Genomic DNA, 22,025 nt, shown 5'->3' with positions numbered 1-22,025 from the left:
ATAATGCCACGGCGTTGCTGTGTTTCCAATTGCAAGGGAAATTATGATAGTACCTTAAAAGATAATAATTACAATTCTATATTTTTATTCCCCAAAGATGAGGAATTGCGGGAGAAATGGAGGGTTGCTATTCCTCGTAAGAATTGGACACCATCAAAATATTCTGCCGTCTGTAGTTTGCATTTTGCAGAAACTGATATTGAAAGGTACCACGGTATTCTATCGCCCAATGGTGTACTGGAGAATGTTTTCTTGAGATGTCCAAGGCTTATAAGGAATGTAGTACCCTCCATTTTACAACCGAAAAATTAGAAAAACGATTTGGAAATTATAGACTTTTATCTGGTTGTAATTATCATGTGTCATATAACGAAATAATTCATGCAGAAAAAAAAATTAGATCAAAACATATATTTACAAAATCGGCAAATTCGTTTTCTCTTACTGAAATCAAAAATAAATTTCGAATTTGTGATGACAATAATAACGATCTTCATGATCTTCCCACTGATGCGACTTGTTTCACAGGAATCTTCGATACCGAATACTTGTCCGATTGTGTTGTAGATGATTCCATTAAAATTTATATTTCTGGTTATGGGTCCCATTCTGTTGCTAAAAAATTAAATTGCAATATATGTCGTTTATTAGTTGTGGAGGATAAAGGTAAAACTGTAGGCGATGTATATTTTGATCGCTTACAAAGAGGGGGCCTTTCTGTCCCCACTGAAGAAGCGATAGCCTCATTTATTCATATGTATGCAATAATGGAAGCCATAATAAATGATGGCAATTTAGAATCTCAATTTTTGCAATCTGGAAATCATAAACATATTTTATGTAAATTAACATATATTAGCATTCAATCAGACATACATTATTTAGCATTTTCAGATACATGCGTTTGTGGTCGAGCTTACCAAAGTATTTCGTTTAAATTATTATCAATTTTTTCAAATATTTTATTAAACGATTATGTGAAAACTGTAAATAATAGTCAGTTGGAAACACGTACAGACATCACTTCTAAAAATCGTAAATTAAAAACTTTTAATAGGAACTAGATTTTCAATGATTTTTTTTAATTTCATCTTTCTTAAAACATTAATTCTTATATATATTTAACTCATTCCTTTCAATATGTTTTAATACATTAATAGAGTTTTATTTACTTGCTTAGTATATTTTTATTATGAATACTATTTCACAAGATTCAAAGTTTTATTAGTTGTATTTCAAGAGAATTTCAAAGCATGTTTTGATATGTTTTGTTATTAATATTATTTAAAATTATTTATTATTATTTCAAAATGTAATACTTTATTACTTTAAGAATACAAAAGTTATGTTTTTGTTATGTTCTATTTAAAAATATTAATTTTATTTTAGAAAATAGGATGATATGGCTATTGGCGAACCACCCATTATAATAAAAAAAAAAGGTAACGCGCCATGGTAAATACCCCTAGGGTGGTGAGGAAATTTTTCACAATTATCATACTGTCCTCTAACACGATTTTATAATTAACTCCATAATTGTTCCTTTCAATAGATAATTATGCTAACCTCTTTTCCACGGGCACTTAACCTGTTCGGCTTCGTACCAATAATTTTGCCTATTTCAGGTCTCTATTAACTTATACATACCTTTATCAATTTTCAAATCCTTCAGTTTGGTTCAAAGATGGTTTTAACTTGTTTCGCACTTCTATTTTCTTGAAATCTCTGTAAATGTTTCAAATATAATGCATCACAACACCAAACTATTCCGACAGTCCACAAAATATATACCACATTTATAAATATTAATATACTTCTGTATTACTTCTACTTACTATAGTTATGATATTCATATATTCCTTATACATAATTAATATAAAATACTGTATATTAGTATAATTTTATATCTCAAAATAACGTTAATTATAATCCTGAACACAAAACTCCACTATTGAAAATAGGACTCCCGATCCGCACATGAGCGGTGTTGCCACGTTCCATAGCACGGCTAGTACTTCCGCTCACCTGAAGTCCCGCGGAAGTAATGCGGGGGAAGTAGAAGGGGCACACGTATTCCCACGCACACATTGGTCTCTAGCTCGCTATTCGTCGCGGCAGTTACACACACATGTGGACTGCCTGAGAGCAAGTGAGCAAGACAGATAAATGGGCGGTCCGACTCCCCTTGCCTCTGTGCCGTCTCGCGGGACTTCAAGTGAGCGGTAGTTACTTACTAGAGTCGGCTGTGGCCTAACCTAATATGACGCGGTGAAATTAATTCTAGGGGGCGCTGTTTTCAGGGACGATGTTTTCTCCTTGTCCTTCCAATTGGAAACGATTGTATCAGAGTCTGATAATTAGACACACTGTGCAGTAGTGTGTTGTTTTCCCTACCGCTTCGTTAAATTCGTCGTTACTAGTGCCGCCGTCGATGTATTCAAATATGTCAAATCTGACCACACAGTGTTGTGCAGTAATTAGTATTCTATTTTCGAAATACTATGTTTTTGTTGTGTTACACGATATACGTTGATGTTTCTATTTGGAATGAAATGAATTTTTAACAGAACCATGGCGGTCTCATCTAGCAACAAAGTGCAAGAATTTTATGCGTGCAACGTAATAATTCCAGTGACTGTTTTTACATTGATTGTATTTCTGTTAATCGTATTTAAAAGGTAAGCGATTTCTAGAAAAGAAAAGAAATATTATATACGTACGGGAACATTCTTCGATAATTCAAAATTGTCTGTTTTCCAAATTCTTCGAATTTCAAATTTGTGGGTGGGATAATGAGAAGTTCTGTTATTTGAATATGCAATATATCGTATAAAGAAACGTAAAATAGTTATTTATTAACGATTAAAAACAAAATATTTTTTTATTTATATATGTATTTCAGCGTTATCTGGGTACTTATTGCGGGCTGCCTGTATATAACAAGCATTTTTTATGGACTTGTCGTATTACAATACGTTGGTGTACTACTGGTCAATTTAATTGCCATAAAAGACACGTTTAATCCAACATACGAAGTTAAGGATCCATGTACAGTTTGTAGCAACAATAACTGCAAGAGACATAAATTATTTCCGCATTCGGTTAAAGTGAAAATACCAAAGGATTTTGACTATGCTCTGGAACAAGTAATTGCATTTTTCTTTTTATACTATAGATAACAATTTTTATTTTTTAAGAACATATTTTCATAATTGTTATACGTATGGTATTTTTACGGTATCTGATTCCAAATTAGGCTTACTTTACGTTCAATATAGCAAGGAGCGTAGCTATTTTCTTCTACGAACAGACCTTTTGCGCAAAATATAAATTGAATCCAGTTGTATTATCAGAAATCAAAGTAAACGATAACCATTGCATTAACTTAAAACATCAGAGATTTTATGCAAAACAAGTCGGAGGGACCAAGCATATTAGTTTGGAAAATATATACACTACCGTCTATAAGTATTTGGACACTTCACGAATGCCGGCTAAAGAGTCGATATCTAGTATATAGATATAAGTAATACTAAGGTGAATTGTATGCAGAATTCTTACTGACAAATGGATGAAAATTGTTAAATATCGCCTTCGTCTATATATCCACCTCGTTGACTATTCGTAGTAGTCTCGAAGTTAATGTTTTTAGAGTTTCTTCTCGAACCTCTCGCCAAGCTTCTTGCAAATAATTCCACGAACGATTTGAAATTTTTGAATTTAATTGTTAATAACTTTTTAACGGAGCCTCCATCAACAAATTGGTATTCTTGATTTTCGTCTTATTTTGTGTGTTTGATAATTTGGTAGAAGTAGAAATTTAATTTCAACAGTCACGATGATTTTTAATATTATTGTACAAATGAAATATACACTTGTACACAAAAGTATTCAAATACTTGCATTTATAACATTGAATCAATAAAATATGATTGTTAAAGCATTTGATATAATATAACACATAACAAGGAATGGGTCCTAACACTATATAAATAAAATTAAAAAACAATATATACAATATGTAATTTACAAAAATATTTGAATGGAACATTTAATAGTTATTTAAATTAAATAATTGAAAGTTTTAATAGGATGTTGGTCCACCGTTTGCTTTTATAGCAGCTGTTTGTTTTTCATTGAGTGGACCAACTTAGAAGTAATATTTCATCTATAGGTCGCCATATTTCAATAATACTCGTTTTAATGCATTTTCTGAAGTTATAATCGTATTTCTACTTCGTCCCGTAAGTGTTCAATATTCGTATTCAATTTCTTTACGATATAATGGACAATAGACTCGCTTTTGTTTACAAGTTGTGCAATTTCGCTGTACGATTTGCCTTAATGATACCACTTCGCTACTAATTCTCTTATTGATTTAATTGTTCCAGATTTCATAATGAAAATTGTGACAGAAATTTTGAACATTATTTCCCTTGAACCGATTACCAGTAAACTAAGCAATGTTTGTTTACGCATTGTGAGCCACCTCTGGTACGCATTTACAATAAACGTATTGAATTACATTCTAAGTTAACTTATGTAGTTTTAAGATCCATTCCTCTTTATATGCATCATATTACATCAAATGCTCTAATTTAACATACATATTTTATTAGTTGAATGTTATAAATGTAAGCATTCGAATAGTTAGTCAGTGAGTGACTACGAGACAAATGGTTATTTAATTAAAATTTTACACAAGCTTTCCGTATTGCGATCTTATCATAAGTTCATTAAAATCTGGACTCTCTCATTTAGTCATGGAGGAAACATTCCTTCCTTTAATGATAAATTATACGAACGATATTTTCTATAAAAGAGAAGCTTAAAGTCAGCGAACAAGACTGATAATATGTGTATATAATTTTTGTTCGCAGCTTCTCGAAGATTTACTACAAAAGTACATTTGTGCATGGTACTCGAGTTTTTCAACGAACAAAGCTTTTGTGCAACAGCTTCGCGTAGCTACTACCACGGCAACAAAAAATCTCGTGGTACGTTTGTTACGTACAGACGTGGCTAATATCGTACTTTGTCGGTTAGTTCCGTTGATCTTACAAAATGCCGAAGACTGGAAAACATTACGTACAAGGATACAAGATACTTCTGACGCATCCCATTTTCGAAAACATGTAATCGGTTATCTTGGCAACGAGATTCATCCAGCAGCTTATTCGCGCGAGGCAGAGTTAAATTATCTCAAAGGACTGGTTACTGCTGTGGTACCGCATTTGCTTCCTGCAATCCATGTATCTACTAATAATAAAGTAAATTATCATTTATCATTATATAATTTTAGTGTGTTTAAATAATCGTGTAAAGTTACCAATTTTTTACGAACTCTGTTCAAACTGAGAGCGTGGAAACTGATAAAATTGTTAGCGAGCTTTTACATGTGAAATACATGTGAAATATTAGTCGTAGTTACCTGACAGTTTACGAATACAATTAAAATTACAACAAACTAAACATTTTACTATACGTTATAAATTATAATGATTTGTTCGTAGGTTCTCCTTCGTGAAATTCTGGCAAATTGGATTCTTTTGCCTGCGGTGGATGCGATAGCTGATCCAGACAATATAAATGCTTTAGTATTATTGTTGACTCAGCACGATGGTACATTTTCCAACGATGAGGATGCAGTTAATGTACAGATGTTGCAGTGTTGGCTGACAAATCCATTAATGTCAAACGTTGCAAAGAACCACCTAAAGCCTTCATTGGACCAAGTTTTAAACAATCCTCGGTTATTCTACATGTTTATACAACACGTGAAAGATGTTGGACCTATGAATCTTTTACAATTCTGCTTGGATATTGGTAAATATAACAATTGTTATTTTTTACTTTTAACCGTCGAACACGAAGCAACCGACGTTTTTACGTGTTTGTATTACCTTTGCCTTTTTATTCCTTGCGATGCAACAAAGTCAGTTAGCTCAACTTCTTAACTTACACCTAGCGGTTCAGCCGATATTTTGTCAATAAAACACGAAAATTGTACTAAATTATTGGAACTCGTACATAACAGCAATACAAAAAAACCTTTAGTAGTACTCAGTAAATTAAATAAAATTTGAGGTTAGCTATCGGTAAAAATCGTACACTGTTGGTAACATTGGAAATCCGGTGAATCCCCGATTACTTTTTGTCTAACCACGCGTAACAACGATTGAATCTAGCTGATTTATGCGTTGTTCTGCCAAAAATCAATAAAAAAGATTTAAAATCCAACAAACTACAGTAGCAGAGCGTGAATTAGTTATTTATCACTATAAAAACAAAAAAGGTTATAACGAAATTAGAAAAATTATTAATCCAAGTAGAAGCACAAAGAAGAGGACCGTGCAGTGATTAAATTAAAAGAGAGGTCTGATAAGAAACTGAATATCAGGGATGAACAATGGATTGTTAGAAAAATTAAGGACGATCCGAGGATTAGTGCTCCAAAATTAGCGTCGGATGTTGAAAAATATTTAAATAAGAAAGTAAGTGCGTTCAAAATGCATTTGGTTACCCAACTAAATATTGATATAAACAATGTTTATTATATATTATTCTAAAACTGTACTTTATTTCCTCTGCACGATTTTTACTGACAGCTAAGTTTCATACGCAACCTCAAGTTTTATTTAATTTACTGTGTACTGCTAAAGGTTTTTTTATACTGTCGTTATGTATCAAATAAAGAAACATTACACTATACGCCTCTATACGAGTTTCAATAATTTAGTACAATTTTTGGTGTACGATTTCAAGTGACAGTTGCTGTAAACGTCAGCATTAAACAGTTGTGATGTAAATGAAATAATCAACAAATAATTACGATAAACGTTTTCAAATATTTCTACTCTCATATTTGTATAATAATATTCTTCGAATCGAATCCTATATATTTATTGCTTTCCAGATGATCTCAGTAAGCGTATGTTAAATCCAGACATAAGCGAGGACGATAAATACAGTTTGTACACTGATATTCAAAATATGTATTCCATGTATCTAGACCCTGAAGGTCCAGAGTATCTATATTTGCCGGAAGATATTTCGATAGGCATACAACAAAGTATACATTGCTTCTAATTACTGTTTTAATTTTACATAATTTCTGTTATTCAATAATTATCGATTAAATGTTTAGTTCTGGATAGAGGCGAAAAGAAGATCGACGAATTAAGGACGTCACGACCGTTTTATCAAGCTCATCAAGAAGCTCATGCATTATTAGAATCCACTTGCCTGCCGTCCTTTCATCACAGCTATCAAGTAAAAGAATTAAAAATTAATTTTAAATTATTATTTTTTTTTTTTTATAGGCTTTGCCCTCGTCTTGTCAGATTCGCTAGACTAATTTTTATTTATCTCATGTTGCAGCTATACGCACTGTTATGCGGACAACCAACACCGAATCATGTTAAACAACCTCTCCGAACAAAGTGAGCAATTGCTACGTTTTCTTACAACTGAAAACTTAAATTAATTTAATACCAACATACAAAGATTACACGATTCTTTCTACTTGGCATGCTTACAAGGGATATTTGGTAATTCGAAAATTTCGATATTTTTAAAACAGCGCAGGTTGCTTGGGCACTTTAATCCGTATTTTGATAGCAGAAAGCAACCAGATTAAAAAAATTTTCAAATTTATCGAAAGGGTAAACACTTTTGTACCACGCGTATTTAAAAGCATCATGAAAACAGGGTGGCAAATTTAACCGTATAAATCATAACCATAAAATATCCCTTGCCAGTGACCTGAAAGGTCCTACCAAATAAATAAAATTTTATTCCTATTTCCAATAGCATGTATAATTTCTTTTTATAGCGCTGTTAGCGGAATTACAAATGCGTCTGTGAAAAGTGGTAATCATTTTCCAAAGTTCGATGGAGTTTTACGGGCATCGGCGATCGACGGAATGCCTTTCGAAGAAATATATCAAGGCGAGGAAATAGACTATCCGTTACGTTCGTACAGTGAAATAATATACGCGGACGATAGTTTTCACAGGGATTTGACAACATGGCGGGTCAGTATACCACACATTGATTCCGAAGATAATCAAACTCTTTACATGATCGCGGTGCATAATGTCGCCGAGGAAAAATCTTGGACCGTGTTACGTCGGGATCAAGACTTCTATGCTCTGCGCACACGACTAGCAGAGTTTCACGGCGACAAAGAATTGAGCGACTCGCCATTACCATCGCGAAAAAATCCCCATTTTTCTTGCGCCGTTAACAGACAACGGTACGAAGATTTTCTAGAAAAGTTACTCTCAAAGCCAGTGCTCAGGAGCAGCGAGCTTTTATACACATTTTTGACCATGCCAAACTTAAAACCCTACTTCGCGAACTATACACCAGACATCGGCATATTGTACCAAAATATGGCTTACAAGCTGCAAAAAGAAAAAGGTCAGAATTTGGATAAATTTATGACGATCTTTTTGTCGTCTACCAACCTGAAGAGTGACTACACAGACGTTGGAATCGAAATATCAAACGAGTCAGATAACACCGTAATAAATAAAAGAGGGCGCCACGATCTTCTATCTGGAGTGTTTGGAAATAATCTTCATTTAGATATCAGTATTGAAACATTGTCTTCTTCTTCGTTGGAACGCTCTCACGTAAAGGGTGCCTCATTCTGTATCGCCAATGCTGGTAAGCGACATCCTGTTTCGCGCAACTTCGTTAAATTTCTGAATTCCAATTTTTCTCATTTCTCTATATTTTTCGTTTCAGTGGACAGGCTGTTAAACATATCGCCAATAATCACGCGAGTTTTCTGGATGTTTGCCTCGTCGACGCGTGCGCAAGTGGATCCATTCGTTAACATTTTGCTTTACAACGCTTTGGTGAAAGTCTTGAGTAATGGCCGTGCTGCCGCTGTTGTGAAACTTTTACATTCGAAAGTTATGGGTGATAAAAATTATACGAAAGAGTTAACGTTACAAAAGAGTCGCCGAAATTATTACGAAAACGCGAAAAAAGGATTACATAATTTGTTGCCGTACTGGTTAATCGGGTTTTATAGATCATGGATCGAATTAACGGATTCCGTTCTTGATTCATTACAGAACGCAACGCTCAACAAACATCTTACATACGTTCTTTTAGATCATATACTGATAAGTTTATTTCCTGAACTCACTCTTTGATTTGTATATAAGGATTAAGTATACGCATGTACCATTCCTCCGCAAAAAGAAGGCACAGGGTGTTTACATCCCCACAGACATTGGTCGAAAACTGTGACGAAATCGGTGACAACCAATCAGCGGGCTGCAGCAAGAGTGGGGATGTAAACACGTTGCGCCATTTCGTGGAACGACGATAGTTAACCCCTTGCACTACGCTGAAATTCGGAAGAAGCCGTACCTAACCTATACGCCCGAATATCGATATTTACGAGTTCGACTCGTGTTATTCACGTTTGACATGAAATTTTCATCACGAACCAAATTCGTGAAAATAGCGCAAGGGGTTAAAATCATCGTGCAGATCGAAATTTGAAACGCATAGTTCCATTTTCATACAAAAGCAACTCCTGCAAATAATAACTATTACCATTCTGTCATTAAATTTACGAAGCTATGAATTGAAAATAACAGTAAAGTTTTAAGAATATATAATAGGAATATTTTTTCGAAATAATAAGTTAATTATTTGTTTATACTTGACCACGTTTCATTACGATTCACATTTTGTAAAATAAAGCAACTAGTATTCGTTGTAAAATTGTACATTATTATTAGTTGCAATACCAATTTTATGAGTGCTACTAACTTCAAAGCACAACACAAAAGAGACAAAACAAAACTTTCACATTTGATAAATTCAACATTTATTAATTTTTTTTTGTATATACGAATTAAAACTTAGTACTTTCTACTTACACTATTGAGAGTGATATACTTAGGCCAAACGTATGATATTAATCATTAAAATCTAAAAGCTTGAACACAAAGTTTTCGCAATTTGAAAGTAATCCCGAAATAAAATTAATAAATATTACAGATAAATTACTATTTTCGTTGTAACGTAACTCCAGTCATCGTGCACCACGTCGTATAGTATCTTTAACGCATCATCTGGACAAATTTGAACTTGCCTCTGATTTTCCGCTAACGGCGGATTGCAAGCTCATCATCGACCCTCTGAAAGATAAGACATGTAAGTGTGTGTTTGTTGCACACGTTGCATGTAAATTTATTTCGAAATAAAAAATACCTATACTGAACCGAAGGTAATGTTTCATAAAAGTACATAAGTTGCGCTTTGTAACCGCCGATCGATGGAAGGAATTCTCCAAGATCGTCTTGGTTATGCCACTGTAATATATATATTCCTGCTTCTTGCATTACATGAGTTCCCTGCAACAAAATACGAAGAAAATACAGTCAATATTTTGTTACATCTCTTTTAAAACTTTTATATCGTTTAAACACGAGGATGTAATAACATTTAATAACTATTATATATTATCATCTTATTACGTTATTAAGCGTCATTGATATTTGTGTTTGTATTCACATAGAATTACCTGTATACTTTCACCATCGTGGCAAACACTGCTGGATTCAATCTTAACAAGCTGTGTTTTTGCTTCTTTTGTTTCCAATAATTCTGCATTTTCGTCCGTAAAAGTCTTTGAGGAATCTGTAAAAAATTATACGCTTTGTTAACGAAAATAACATAAGTTTAAGTTTAACAAAATGTGTCGTTATTTTTAAGTACAGCCACTCCAGCTAGGAACCTTGGAACCACAGCCTTCGTAGCGAATACTAATGTCGCAACATTTGTGTCGGTCCCTGATATTTTATTCTATTAAAATTTATAACTTGAACTATTCGACATATTGATTTCAAACGCATACCTGAAGTTAGGTATTTCTTGTCATCGTTTGCTTGATACAATACACTAAATACTATGTTGTGCCGCATCACATCAAAGTCCCATGTTAAAATTGATCCTGGATCGTTGGAATGTATTACTACCCGATGTATTTGTCCACGGCTTAAGGTAATGGTATGATACAGGCTCTGTTCTTCATCAGCGGATGTGATTTCTAACTCCGATTTATAAAGATGTTTTGGAACGGTTCCTCCTTCTGTGATATAGACCTAACGATAATAGAACATTTTGGATGAAAGATACAAAACAATAATAATGCATTAATATGTGTAATGTGGTTCGATGGTACTGGTGAATTAAAAGTACATAGTACAGTAATAAATGTCTTTCAACTTGATTGTGCGGAAGCAGATATTGTGCCACAAGTGTCGACCGATATAGGAGCTCGAGAAAATTGATTTCTTCTCCTTACGTAGACGTTTTCAATAGTATTTTTGAGACTCCATTATCAAAATGTAATTAACGTTCCGACACTGTTTAAATCTTAGAAGAAAAACGGCTATAATTAGCTCAGACATTTTGCATCTGCTACAGCTTAAATTAAAGGCTTTTAAATGAGAATTCGGAATCACGTTTTACTATAATACGAAATAAAAAATATTTTAATACGCTATAGATAAAAGAATTAGCAATAAAACAAAATAGGACGAAACATTAAATAACACTATAACGTGAAACACATAAAACAAAGATATAAAAATCCTTACGTTACAAGCAGTTGCGTTGAAAATATAAAGCCTTCGAGGTATCATACCGTACATCTCACATACATTGCCCTATTCATTAAAATGTATTATGTTTCAATACATTATTTATTATTAGTACTTTTAACAATGTACAGTCTAAAGTAACATCGATATTTAACATTTTGCGATTATAAAATAACATGAGAAATTGAAAAAATTAAATTTGTCTTAAATAAGACAATTTTCTATGTAATTATATAAATCTTATTAAAAATTACCTTTTCTAATGAAATGATTTATAAATGCTTTCGTAATTTTGTTCGTAAGAAGTAAACCTGGCCTAAATGCCATCATTTTACTCTATATAGAAATGAATTATGAATTTGTAATCTACCAATACATTATTACCCTTACCTCGGACGATCCCCCAAGAAAGTCTGGTATAAATTTTGGATCTATGTATTCGCTGAGACTGCCTGAATCTTCTTCTTGGTAATTGGCGCCACAGTAAAATATGAATTTCTTTCGTGTGTTCTCGTCTTTAAAACAAATTAACAAAATTTAGATACTTTTCTATAAAGCGTTGAAATAATTCTTATAGTCGCTTATAAGAATGATTCCGCTTGACTGATGTTGAGGCGTTTACCTCTTAGCGTTATCGAACAATTAGTTTATGAATTAACAGAAACATTATACAACAAATATCATACACCGTATACAAGATAGTGTCTTCTACTTACTTATGAATGTGCTAATAAGCGTCCACAAAATAGGGAAGCATCTTGGTGCTCGCATAAACAGAACACGTCCCATGGTTTCTGGATAATTAATCTCAACGATTTCAATAATACGTAATAAAGCCTGTAACAGAAGATCATTATAAACGATGCTGTTCTAAAAATATTAAAATTTTAAGTATATTTCGTTACTCGGTGTTGACAAATTTTAATGGGAGATTCTAGAAGCCAAAATAAGATGAAAATTAAGAATACTAATTTGTTGATAGCGGCTTCGTTAAAAAGTTAGTAACGTTTACAGCTCCGCTTGTACTGAATTTTTTTCTAGAAAGTGGGTGGAATTTCGAGGGTAGGTCTATTCACCAAAAATGCTTGTAATTAACCCCTGTAACTAAATATAATTTTTTCAAAATGATTTAAAATTTTTTAATTTCGTCGAAAAATTTCACACCTCGAATTTTTTTCTCGAAAGTGGGTAGGATTTCGAGGGTATGTCTATTCACAAAAAATGCTTGTAATTAACCCCTGTAACTAAATATAATTTTTTCAGAATGATTTAAAATGTTTTAATTTAATTTTTTTAATAACTTTTTAACGAAGCCTCAGTCAAAAAATTGATATTCTTGATTTTCGTCTTATTTTGGCCTCTAGAATCTCTCATTAAAATTGACATTGTCAAACATTAATGTTTGGTTAGACTTATGACGATTCTTTATTATTTTTTTATTGAAAATCGATTTCACCGCGCTTATAATAATGTATCATATTATATAAATATCAATGGGTCGTTTAATACACCCCGTACCTTTATACCGGGTCTCCATAAGTGGCGCATGTTTAAACCTTCTAAATCTATTAATAGAGACCATTGCGAGACTGGGTGGCCAGAAACAGTAGTTGCTTCTTCCATTAAAAGAAGACCCTCTTCGCAAATATGCAGTGCCTGTAACAATTTATATAGTTCATTTCAGATACGTGAACAACATAAACTATATATCGTTATATTATAAAAATTTAACTTACTAATAACAATAAATCATCTTCTCCGATGGATTTTAATAATCCTTTCACGTCCATTTGTCCCATCCTCAAAATATACAAAGGCCGTCCATCTAAAAATATCATAAATAAATACAATAGAAAAATTGCACAGAATTAAAGTTTATTGGAAAGCGAAAAGAAATCGAAGGAAATATCAAGATACAAAAAGAATTTAATAGTAGCGCGTAAAACATTCCAAAATAACTTTTAATAAGAAAATTACAATTGAGTCCTTTTAAAATTAACATTACGCTATAATCTGTTAGAAAATCAAAGAATCGCTTTACAATTTACTGAAAAAAAATAGCAAAGTTCAAAGTTCTGTAATTGACTAATATAGTTTCTGTAACGCAATCCTTTAATTTTGTTGAGAACGTATTACACAATGCATATAATTTCATTAAAATATGAAACTAGAATAATAAAGAACCCAGCAGGTTCTTCAATCGAGGGAATGGTGCGAGGCATAATGTAAGAACATAAAAATCCCAAACAGAGCACTATACAGTTTGCTTATTCGATCAGAGATTATTTATTAATGTTTTCATTTGCTTGCAAAGGCAAACATTCCAACAATTCTTCTTCTGCTTTTTCTCTTTTACAAAAATTTTTAAATATTTTTTAATGGTATCGTTCAAGTATGATATTTTGCATGCTTGTTATAGTACCGATTATAGTGGTATTGGAAGAAAAATAATCCAATATGCTTCCTTCGAAATATCTTTATTCGTTTATCTGTTGGCACAATTTGAGTTTGTTTTACATTTAAAAAAAAAAAAACGGATAATCGTCCGTTAGCTTCGCAACATAACAAGCATGTTTAGAAAAACTGAAGCATACAAAACTATTATTGTACTAAAATAATCCCTACTGTTCTCACGTTATGTTACTTCAAATAAAGCGTACGAATGAATGTCCCCAAACGTTTTTGATAATGCCTTTTCCCTGAACGTTACTCTACTTACCTCACTATTACTGTACAATATTTCTATTAATAGACTTTACCCTCTTTGGATATTGATGATCATGTTCAAGATTTAGAGTTGTCATTACTTTGCACTCGACTTCTATCCGCTATGCTCGTGATGCAATATGATATGATGTATGGAATTCTTTTCATAGATTGAAGATATTATAATGGGACTTGCGCTAAAAAGAAAAAAAATTGAAAAAAAAAAAAAATCACTGCTTTCGAATAATGTGTTGTTTCTACGCGTTACTACTACTAATTTGTTCGATTTATAATATATCCAGTTTTGCAAATTATGAGACCAACAAAAATAGAAGAATACGCGCTCAACCGATTTTGACAATTATACAGATTCTGCACTTTATGCTTACAATACTTTCAGTTGAGATAAATTAAGTATCAGAGAAATCTAGGTTGAAACCAATAAAGGATTAACGCGTTCACTGTCCGATCTCTTAGCGGCGTATCCAAAAGTATGGCGCTATGACCCATATACGGGTCATGGACAGTGAATGTGTGATTGATAATGAAGAAGTGCGATGATCTGAGAAAGGGACGCGATTGCTTGAGAAGCTGTTAAGAACAAATCTTCTACTAACTTAATGCCCCGCATGGGATATTGTATCTTGAAATTGAAATATTGGGTCAAGTCGCAAGTAACTTTTGTTTTCTTTCCTCTCTGTTCTCTATTAGCTAACACATTCTAATATTTATTATTCCGTTATTATCTCGTTATCGACCATCTTTTTTCCATCCATCTAGCAATTTGTCAATTCTATGTGCTCAAAAATTAGTGAGGTTTGACCATAAAAATAATGTCCAATAAACTACTATCGTTTTTGCCTGTTCAATGCATTTTTTTAGAGCTCGAAACAGATGGTAGGAGGATGGAGTAAAACTAACCACCCAAGTTCCATGATTTTTTATAGCGTAAGTAATTTTCTATAAATTTTTCTTCTACGCATTGCAATTACTGCATTTATGAACGCTTCTATGGAAAACGTTTCGTTGCAATTTTAAAATTCCAAGGAAGGTTTTGAACCTGGCTCAGGCTGCTCATTTTTTTCAACCTATTGTCATTTACGGACCACACGTTCGTGTATCCATTATTTTGTCTTCAGCAATAAATCTGTTGAAAACTGGTTCATTTTCTTGTTGCGATCGCAGGCTTATGGCAATCATCGTATGGTCTGCTTTGTTCCTATCACTGTATTCGCAGCTTCTTGACTTTCCTGAGTCTTTCTCAGTCCAATTCATCTGCTAATTCCCTCGTTGTTCGCCGTGAATTGTATTGTACTTGAGTTATTAAAGAGCTATCGTTGAAACTTGCCGTACCTGATCAGCCTTTGTTTCATCTTTGAAACTCGTAGCTCCCAAAACGAAACTTCACGTAGTAATTTCGCACCACTCGATTTGTTATCGTATCACTACTGTACACATCATGCACAACGTAGTGACTGTACACTTTCAACATTTGCTTTATGCAAGACGTTCAGGATTCTAACTACTGACCGGAGAATAAGGGACACTTTCTTTTACGGAACTACTAACAAAAGTTATCTATAATTGAAGTTTCAAATTTATTTCTGTTACATAAAGAACAAAACTGATACGCGTCGTTGTGTATAAGAGCTCCATTTCTTATTGGAACAGGGAAAGCATAAAAAATATAAAAATAGATATCATTGTTGTATGTAACGGTAAGTCTAGGCATTGCGTCTTTTGTACTCTCCTTGGAATATTTTAGCAACTATCGATTAAAGGATGTTTGATTAAACACTATTGCACAGCTGTTCAATAATCAAATTTACGATATCAGGAACAATGACTTTTCAATTTCTAACGACATTACTTAGACACTTACATACTTTATGCACGCAATAATAATAGTTCTGCAAATACCTTTGTCGAAATGGTGCCAGCCGCCAGGAAAATAATTTTTCACGACCTGCGGAGTATCATATTCTTCGAGGAGTTTATCGATTTGATGTTTCTTTCGCCAATGCAACGATTGAGTCAGCATCTCCTTCGCTTTTTCGACTGAAAATTCCGTCGCTTTCAAAAACCGTAAAAGCGTTGTATCGCCGGGAACTGAACTTCCTCTCAATTCTTTTATACTCTGCCAGAGCTGAACAAGTTTACTTTCTTGTATCATGTCGAGCTTTCCCAAGTATCTCTCTATGTAATCTGAAGAAAGCTGCATTTCTAGATAATAACATATTAATAAACATATTTACATATCTGTGTAGCGACAAAGTATTTCAACGAGTAGCATTCAGTAATACGCTTTAAACAAAGATCGTTACACAATTCTGATTTTCTCGATTAAAATAGACTAATTTTATTTTAACAGGAAAGATTCTTCGAGTAATGTAACATGTTCGCCGGAACAATAAAAACCTCTAAAATGTTCTAAAAATGTAATTACTTTCAGCGTAAATTAAATAAATTCAACAGTCGTAAGAACCAAATTACTCTTAAATATCTATCGACTTTGTTATTCTTTATCCTCGTATTAATTTCTCCAAATTCTTTATCATATTTCAATCTTTCTAAGAAACCTCAAGCGAAGTATTTAAATTAAAAAAAAATCCATTTATTGAATGTATAAACAACACGCATGAATGAAAAATAAAACAGTATACCAAAACAACGTACCTGTGATTTGTAATGTATTGTCTAAACACGTGTAAGCTTCGCTTCTATCATCGGACTCTTCATTTTCATTTTCTGGAACATTATTCCTAAATAGAGGAAGCGATAAATATCTGTTAGAAACAAAAATACGAGACATATAATTTTAAACCTACAACATTTAAACATTTGTCTCTCAGGATTACAGTTGTCCTATTTTACCTTGTTTATATATAATTAAAAATCATTAATCGCAGTACAACTGAAATGTTAAAGAATATTTAAAAATCTATAGTACGCGTTTAACTTTTAAAATTTTAAACTTACTCGTTCTTTGAAGATTTTTCGCTCAGATCTTTCCAAGGAGGCACATAAACAATCCCCTCTTTTTTTAATTCATTTATAAAATACTCTATTATTTCCTTCCCCTGCAACAGATTATTTAACGTAGAATTTGTATATGATGAAAACGATAAAAATTACAAGAATATTTAATGCTGTAAACAATACCTTTGCAATATTTTGAGCGTACTGTTTCATTGCCAATTTTTCCATCGAATTCTCGAAACCGAAGAAATTTTTAATATCTAAACTTGCAGTTTGTTCAAAGCATGTCCATTCTTCATTTTGAGGATGAACCTAGAAAGATTAATTAAGCTCGTTATACATGTATTCACATATTATACATATATTTTATGGTAATCAAATAACATATAGATTTCAAAAAGAATTCTGTTGTATTAATCATGTCGACAATTTAAAATTGTAAAAACACACAAAAATTTGATTAGAAACGTTCGATATCGATTTGAAAAATTCTTTAATGGATATTAATTTTCGAACGAATTTACGAATCAAATAAACAAAATTTAGCTTATAAGCGAATTGAAAATTTTGATTCGTTTTTTTACGAACTTTGCCCAATTTCAAGTCTGTGATTTGGGGATTCCCTAAGCGTGTACACGCGACTAGTTCTCGGAGGCAGTTTCAAGAACCGCCGGTTACTAAGCGAGAGTCGACGTCATATGTTGTTTATGATGGTTCAAGGTGAACCTTATTCGGATCCATGCAAAAAATGGTGAGGGAGAATACTCTCGCTTTCGAATGATCGTGTACACAGTGTGTGTGTGTCCACACCAGTGTTATCAGTGTTATGAACTGTAGCCAGATTTGGCATATTTGAGTGCATCGACGGCGGCGCTAGCAATGACAAGCTTCCTTTAGTATTTAACGGAGTAGTGGGGAAAACAGCACATCCTACTGTACGGTTCGCGATTCGTGAAACTTCGTGCAACTTCGGGAAATCGAAGAAGAAGGCAAGTGTGAGCCTCTCCTTCTCGCTCTTGCAACAGTCGAAGCCCAACCTTGCGACAATCGGCATGCGATTTCGACACTCAAACAACTGCCCGAACATTTTTACTTTCCAATCCATCGAGGCATAAGGAAAGTATCGTAATAAAAAAAATTTTCGAAAACGAACCCACGTCATTTATAATTGCACATAGTAGTCTAAAATAGTATAATTTATTGTTCTTATATACTTCTTGCTATATTAAAAAAAAAGCATGAGGGGAAGGAATCGATCCCACAAACTTTACGTTTCGCAAGCAAACACGCTACTGCGTGACTCGCCAATTTGAAAATATGGTCAAGATTCTGAGCACTCTAGATGTCAGATGAAAAGCAAAAACCTATCACTTTTTCTAATCCATATACAGGGTGTTCGGCTACCTCTGTAAACAAATTTAATGGGATATTTTAGTGGCCAAAATAAAATGAAAATCAAGAACACTAATTTGTTGATTTTCATCTTATTTCGGCCTTTAAAATCTCCCAGTAAATTTGTTTACAGGGGTAGCCGAACACCCTGTATATTGATTAAAGTTAGAAGATCTAAAAACTAAATTCTTTCGAAAATTAAATCGAGTTGCAATTTGCGACTTCACACAACAACAAGTAATTATTCAGTAGTCCTGAACAACCTTCAAAAATTTCATCCCCGTTGTTGACGCGTTCACTGTCCGGTTTCTCCGCGACGTATCCAATAGCGTGGTGATATGACTCATATACGGGTCATGGACAGTGAACGTGTTAACAAACTTTCAGTGATCCGACGAAAATATGTTTTTGGATCAGCTATAAACTGAAATATAAAAAATTGCAAAAAATTTTTCCAACTATAAAAGATCAAGGTCACCTTCCCTTTAATTAAACGACACTGCATATTTTTTTGTATATATTATCGTAGCTCGCGACAAGACTAATGTTAAAATAGCATTTTTATCATTTGTAACAAGTTTAGGATTATTTCTTGTTCTTGTTTTGAACATGCTTTCTCAAAATACTCTTCATTTTGATAAAACATTGTTGGGCATGTAACGCCGTGATCCAAATAAAGATCATATTATTTCCGAGCATATACATTATCTATTTGTATATGTCTCTGATATCTTTAATCACGTAACGGAGAACACACATATTAAATTGTATAAATCTTAAATTATACTAGATACTTACAAAATATCTGCACTTTTCGATAACCGTTACTCTTGCCGAAAAGCTTTCATTGTATGCTTCTATTTCTAGAATACAGTTCTTTCTATTTAATACATTCTTTTGGATGAAGTACACGAAATCTACGCCAATTATCTGTAACGAGAAGAAAAATGATTAATTTTAGTAAAAGAAAGTAGTAAAACGTTAAAATCTAAATTAAAATTAAAATTAATTAAGCAGTAAGAAGGTACAACAAGTCTGAATTATATATCATTAAAAAACTTTCAAAATTATTTTCAATTACTGTCTTCGATACTTACCTTTTTCAAGATATAGGGCGCATCGACGTTTAATTTGCATCTCCTTTCTGTTATTCTGATCGCACCGTTTTTACTTTCCTCGTCCGAAACTATGTCGCAACCAACAAAAACAGGGATTTGAGGACATGTAGGAAATCTACGCTCATACGCCTATAAATAAAATCAAAATAAAAATTCATATAGAAAATATCGATGATAACGTTTGGCGTACGCAGCGCAAAATAAAGAACACAACGGTCAAACGGTAATTTCAAACAATTTCGCTTTTACAGAAGACAAATTATATGTATCCGTCATAATGTACTTTTGTTGGAAAAGATGTACATACATAGTGTTTGTGTTCCGTACAATTGGATCCTTCTATACAGGGTGTTCGGCTACAGGTGTCCGAAACTTTAAGGGGTGATTCTACATGCCAAAATAAGACAAAAATCAAGAATGACAAAATCTCTTCCTAGGCTCTAGTACTTTCCGATAGTATTGTAATAAAATAGAATTTGGAGAATATTATTTTAACGGATAGACACATTTTAAAACTTACTAATCGCATCTTTGCTAGTAACGAGAAAAGATATTTTTTCAATAAGAACGTACATGTATACAGGATGTAAAAGAATTTAGGTGCAACTTTCAAGAACAAACATTTTAGATTTCCACTGCGTTTCTATGTCTCCTTTTTAACATTTTCAATAACAGAATACGGGTAAATCTTTCCTTTTCTACGAACTTTGGTGCGATACTTAATGCAAATTGCAAACAGTAAAATTTTAATAGTAAAAATGTAATTAGAGTGCCTTAAAATGTGATTTTCGAGAAAGCGTATTCTCATTATTTTTCTCGATCATAATATTTCCGTTCTTTATAGAGTTAAAAGTAAAAATTCACCTTTAATGTCTCGAAATCAATTTAGAAATATCCTAAGATTTGTGAGATAACTTTACAACCAAGAAAGGAAGAAAAGCTACTAACAAATTAGCAATACTTCTTAAAGGAACTAATTTCTAACATTTTTGCAAGTTACAAAGTATACAATATAGTAGCGATAATAGAACCAGTTATTTTCTACGAACGATGCTCGTTCCAAGTCTACGTGCTTGTAAAATTTTGGAAATGAAATACAAAATTATGGGTGTTTGCTACTGTAATTTTAATATTTATTTAAAAAATGCCACAAGTACTGCGGTGGAAGAACACAAACAAGACTTAATCGAACGGATCAGCATTTCTTGATAATGATCCAGTCCCATAATAATGGTACTTAATTTCTTTGTCTGATATTACGTTATCATGGCACGATATAATTATATACCAACAACGGATATGTATTATGATTCTATCGAAAGAAACGTAGATACTCTCACTAAATTACTTAACACGCATTGATTCTTAACTTAGTTTATGAATTGTATCGTAGAGAAAAATAATTTCAGATTAATCGTGACGTATACGATTAAAAACTAAAATATTTCTGTCGTTTCTAACGACCCAACGAATTTTTTGATACGTCAACGGGCAGGTTTGCGCTTAGTTCTTTAATTGCAACTTCAAATACATTTTGTTTTTAGATTTATCATAAATACAAATTCCCCTTTGTGTATATTATATAATTGTTATTTCGTTATGGATAATATATTAATTTAAAAATTGAAAGATAATAGAAGTACGAATATCGAAAGAAGATTGAAATAAAATGATAGATACATAGTAAATGTTATTATTAAAATAAGAAAATAATATAAATAAACGCACCATCATCACAAGTGGAAATGGATGTTTGTACACCCTTACAGGTGATGTATATTGTTGAACCATATCAGAATGAACTTTCCTTACAGTCTGTTAACCTAGGTTCAAATGCATTCTAGTACAAGAATAATGTAAATAATTTAACTGAATAAAACCAATCAAGTGTATTAACTGACCTATCGGTAAACAAAATTCATAGGTTACCATAACTCAAATCTTAATCCGCTTTTGACTTCTACACGATCTTTATGCCACCACACTTGGTAATGTTTTGAAAATACTTAAATAAAATTACTGAAAATCATAAACCAAACTTTATTTAATCCTTTCCCTGCACTATATTCTATAAAGATACACCGATTCTAAAAAAAAAAACTCAAATGTTGTCTACTTAACTAGTTGTATTAATTTCCGACAGATGGCATTGATTTAAGCTGCTCGTGAATAATAGCAGACTCGAGCCAAGGTC

At 32.7% G+C, this 22,025-nt stretch overlaps 2 protein-coding genes and 1 long non-coding RNA gene across 7 annotated transcripts in view; 1 reads left to right on the top strand and 2 right to left on the bottom strand.

The window, feature by feature from the left end:
* Positions 1-12: 12 nt before the first annotated feature.
* LOC122399833 lies at positions 13-1,770 on the bottom strand. 2 transcript variants are annotated; one of them, XR_006259298.1, is made up of 3 exons: positions 1,648-1,770; positions 703-816; positions 13-615 (listed from the first exon to the last, which is right to left on the bottom strand). It is a non-coding gene; the product is annotated as an uncharacterized LOC122399833 (long non-coding RNA). The 2 variants fall into 2 exon arrangements; XR_006259297.1 differs by lacking the exon at positions 1,648-1,770 and adding an exon at positions 921-1,025.
* Positions 1,771-2,365: 595 nt separating this feature from the next.
* LOC122399871 (sorting nexin-14-like) overlaps positions 2,366-22,025 on the top strand; it is a 32,139-nt gene continuing 12,479 nt past the window's right edge. Inside the window, exons 1-9 of the mRNA XM_043400915.1 lie at positions 2,366-2,678; positions 2,903-3,146; positions 4,881-5,270; positions 5,514-5,826; positions 6,917-7,072; positions 7,148-7,272; positions 7,381-7,442; positions 7,835-8,673; positions 8,755-9,228. Coding sequence (XP_043256850.1) covers positions 2,572-2,678; positions 2,903-3,146; positions 4,881-5,270; positions 5,514-5,826; positions 6,917-7,072; positions 7,148-7,272; positions 7,381-7,442; positions 7,835-8,673; positions 8,755-9,170 — 2,652 coding nt within the window. The 5' untranslated portion in view covers positions 2,366-2,571 and the 3' untranslated portion in view covers positions 9,171-9,228. The remainder of the gene's footprint in view (positions 2,679-2,902; positions 3,147-4,880; positions 5,271-5,513; positions 5,827-6,916; positions 7,073-7,147; positions 7,273-7,380; positions 7,443-7,834; positions 8,674-8,754; positions 9,229-22,025) is intronic.
* Positions 10,042-21,936, bottom strand: LOC122399874 (protein real-time). Of its 4 annotated transcripts, XM_043400921.1 has the most exons (17): positions 21,733-21,936; positions 21,560-21,654; positions 19,811-19,960; positions 19,512-19,643; positions 17,505-17,633; positions 17,322-17,422; positions 17,019-17,104; positions 16,263-16,565; positions 13,373-13,461; positions 13,155-13,292; positions 12,353-12,473; positions 12,027-12,151; positions 11,634-11,702; positions 10,889-11,135; positions 10,556-10,671; positions 10,243-10,385; positions 10,042-10,169 (listed from the first exon to the last, which is right to left on the bottom strand). In XM_043400921.1, exons 2-17 carry the CDS (start codon positions 21,620-21,622, stop codon positions 10,100-10,102), a joined length of 2,082 nt encoding a protein of 693 aa, XP_043256856.1. In that variant the 5' UTR covers positions 21,623-21,654; positions 21,733-21,936; the 3' UTR covers positions 10,042-10,099. The 4 variants fall into 4 exon arrangements, with proteins under 4 accessions (XP_043256856.1, XP_043256853.1, XP_043256852.1 ...); XM_043400918.1 differs by lacking the exon at positions 11,634-11,702 and having other exon boundaries at positions 10,099-10,385; positions 21,560-21,671; XM_043400917.1 differs by lacking the exon at positions 11,634-11,702 and having other exon boundaries at positions 10,099-10,385.

Source organism: Colletes gigas, unplaced genomic scaffold (genome assembly GCF_013123115.1).
Source record: "Colletes gigas isolate AHSC1104 unplaced genomic scaffold, ASM1312311v1 Colletes_gigas_Sc00015, whole genome shotgun sequence".
Lineage (NCBI taxonomy): Eukaryota > Metazoa > Arthropoda > Insecta > Hymenoptera > Colletidae > Colletes > Colletes gigas.
This window is presented reverse-complemented; position numbering and strand designations above follow the sequence as displayed.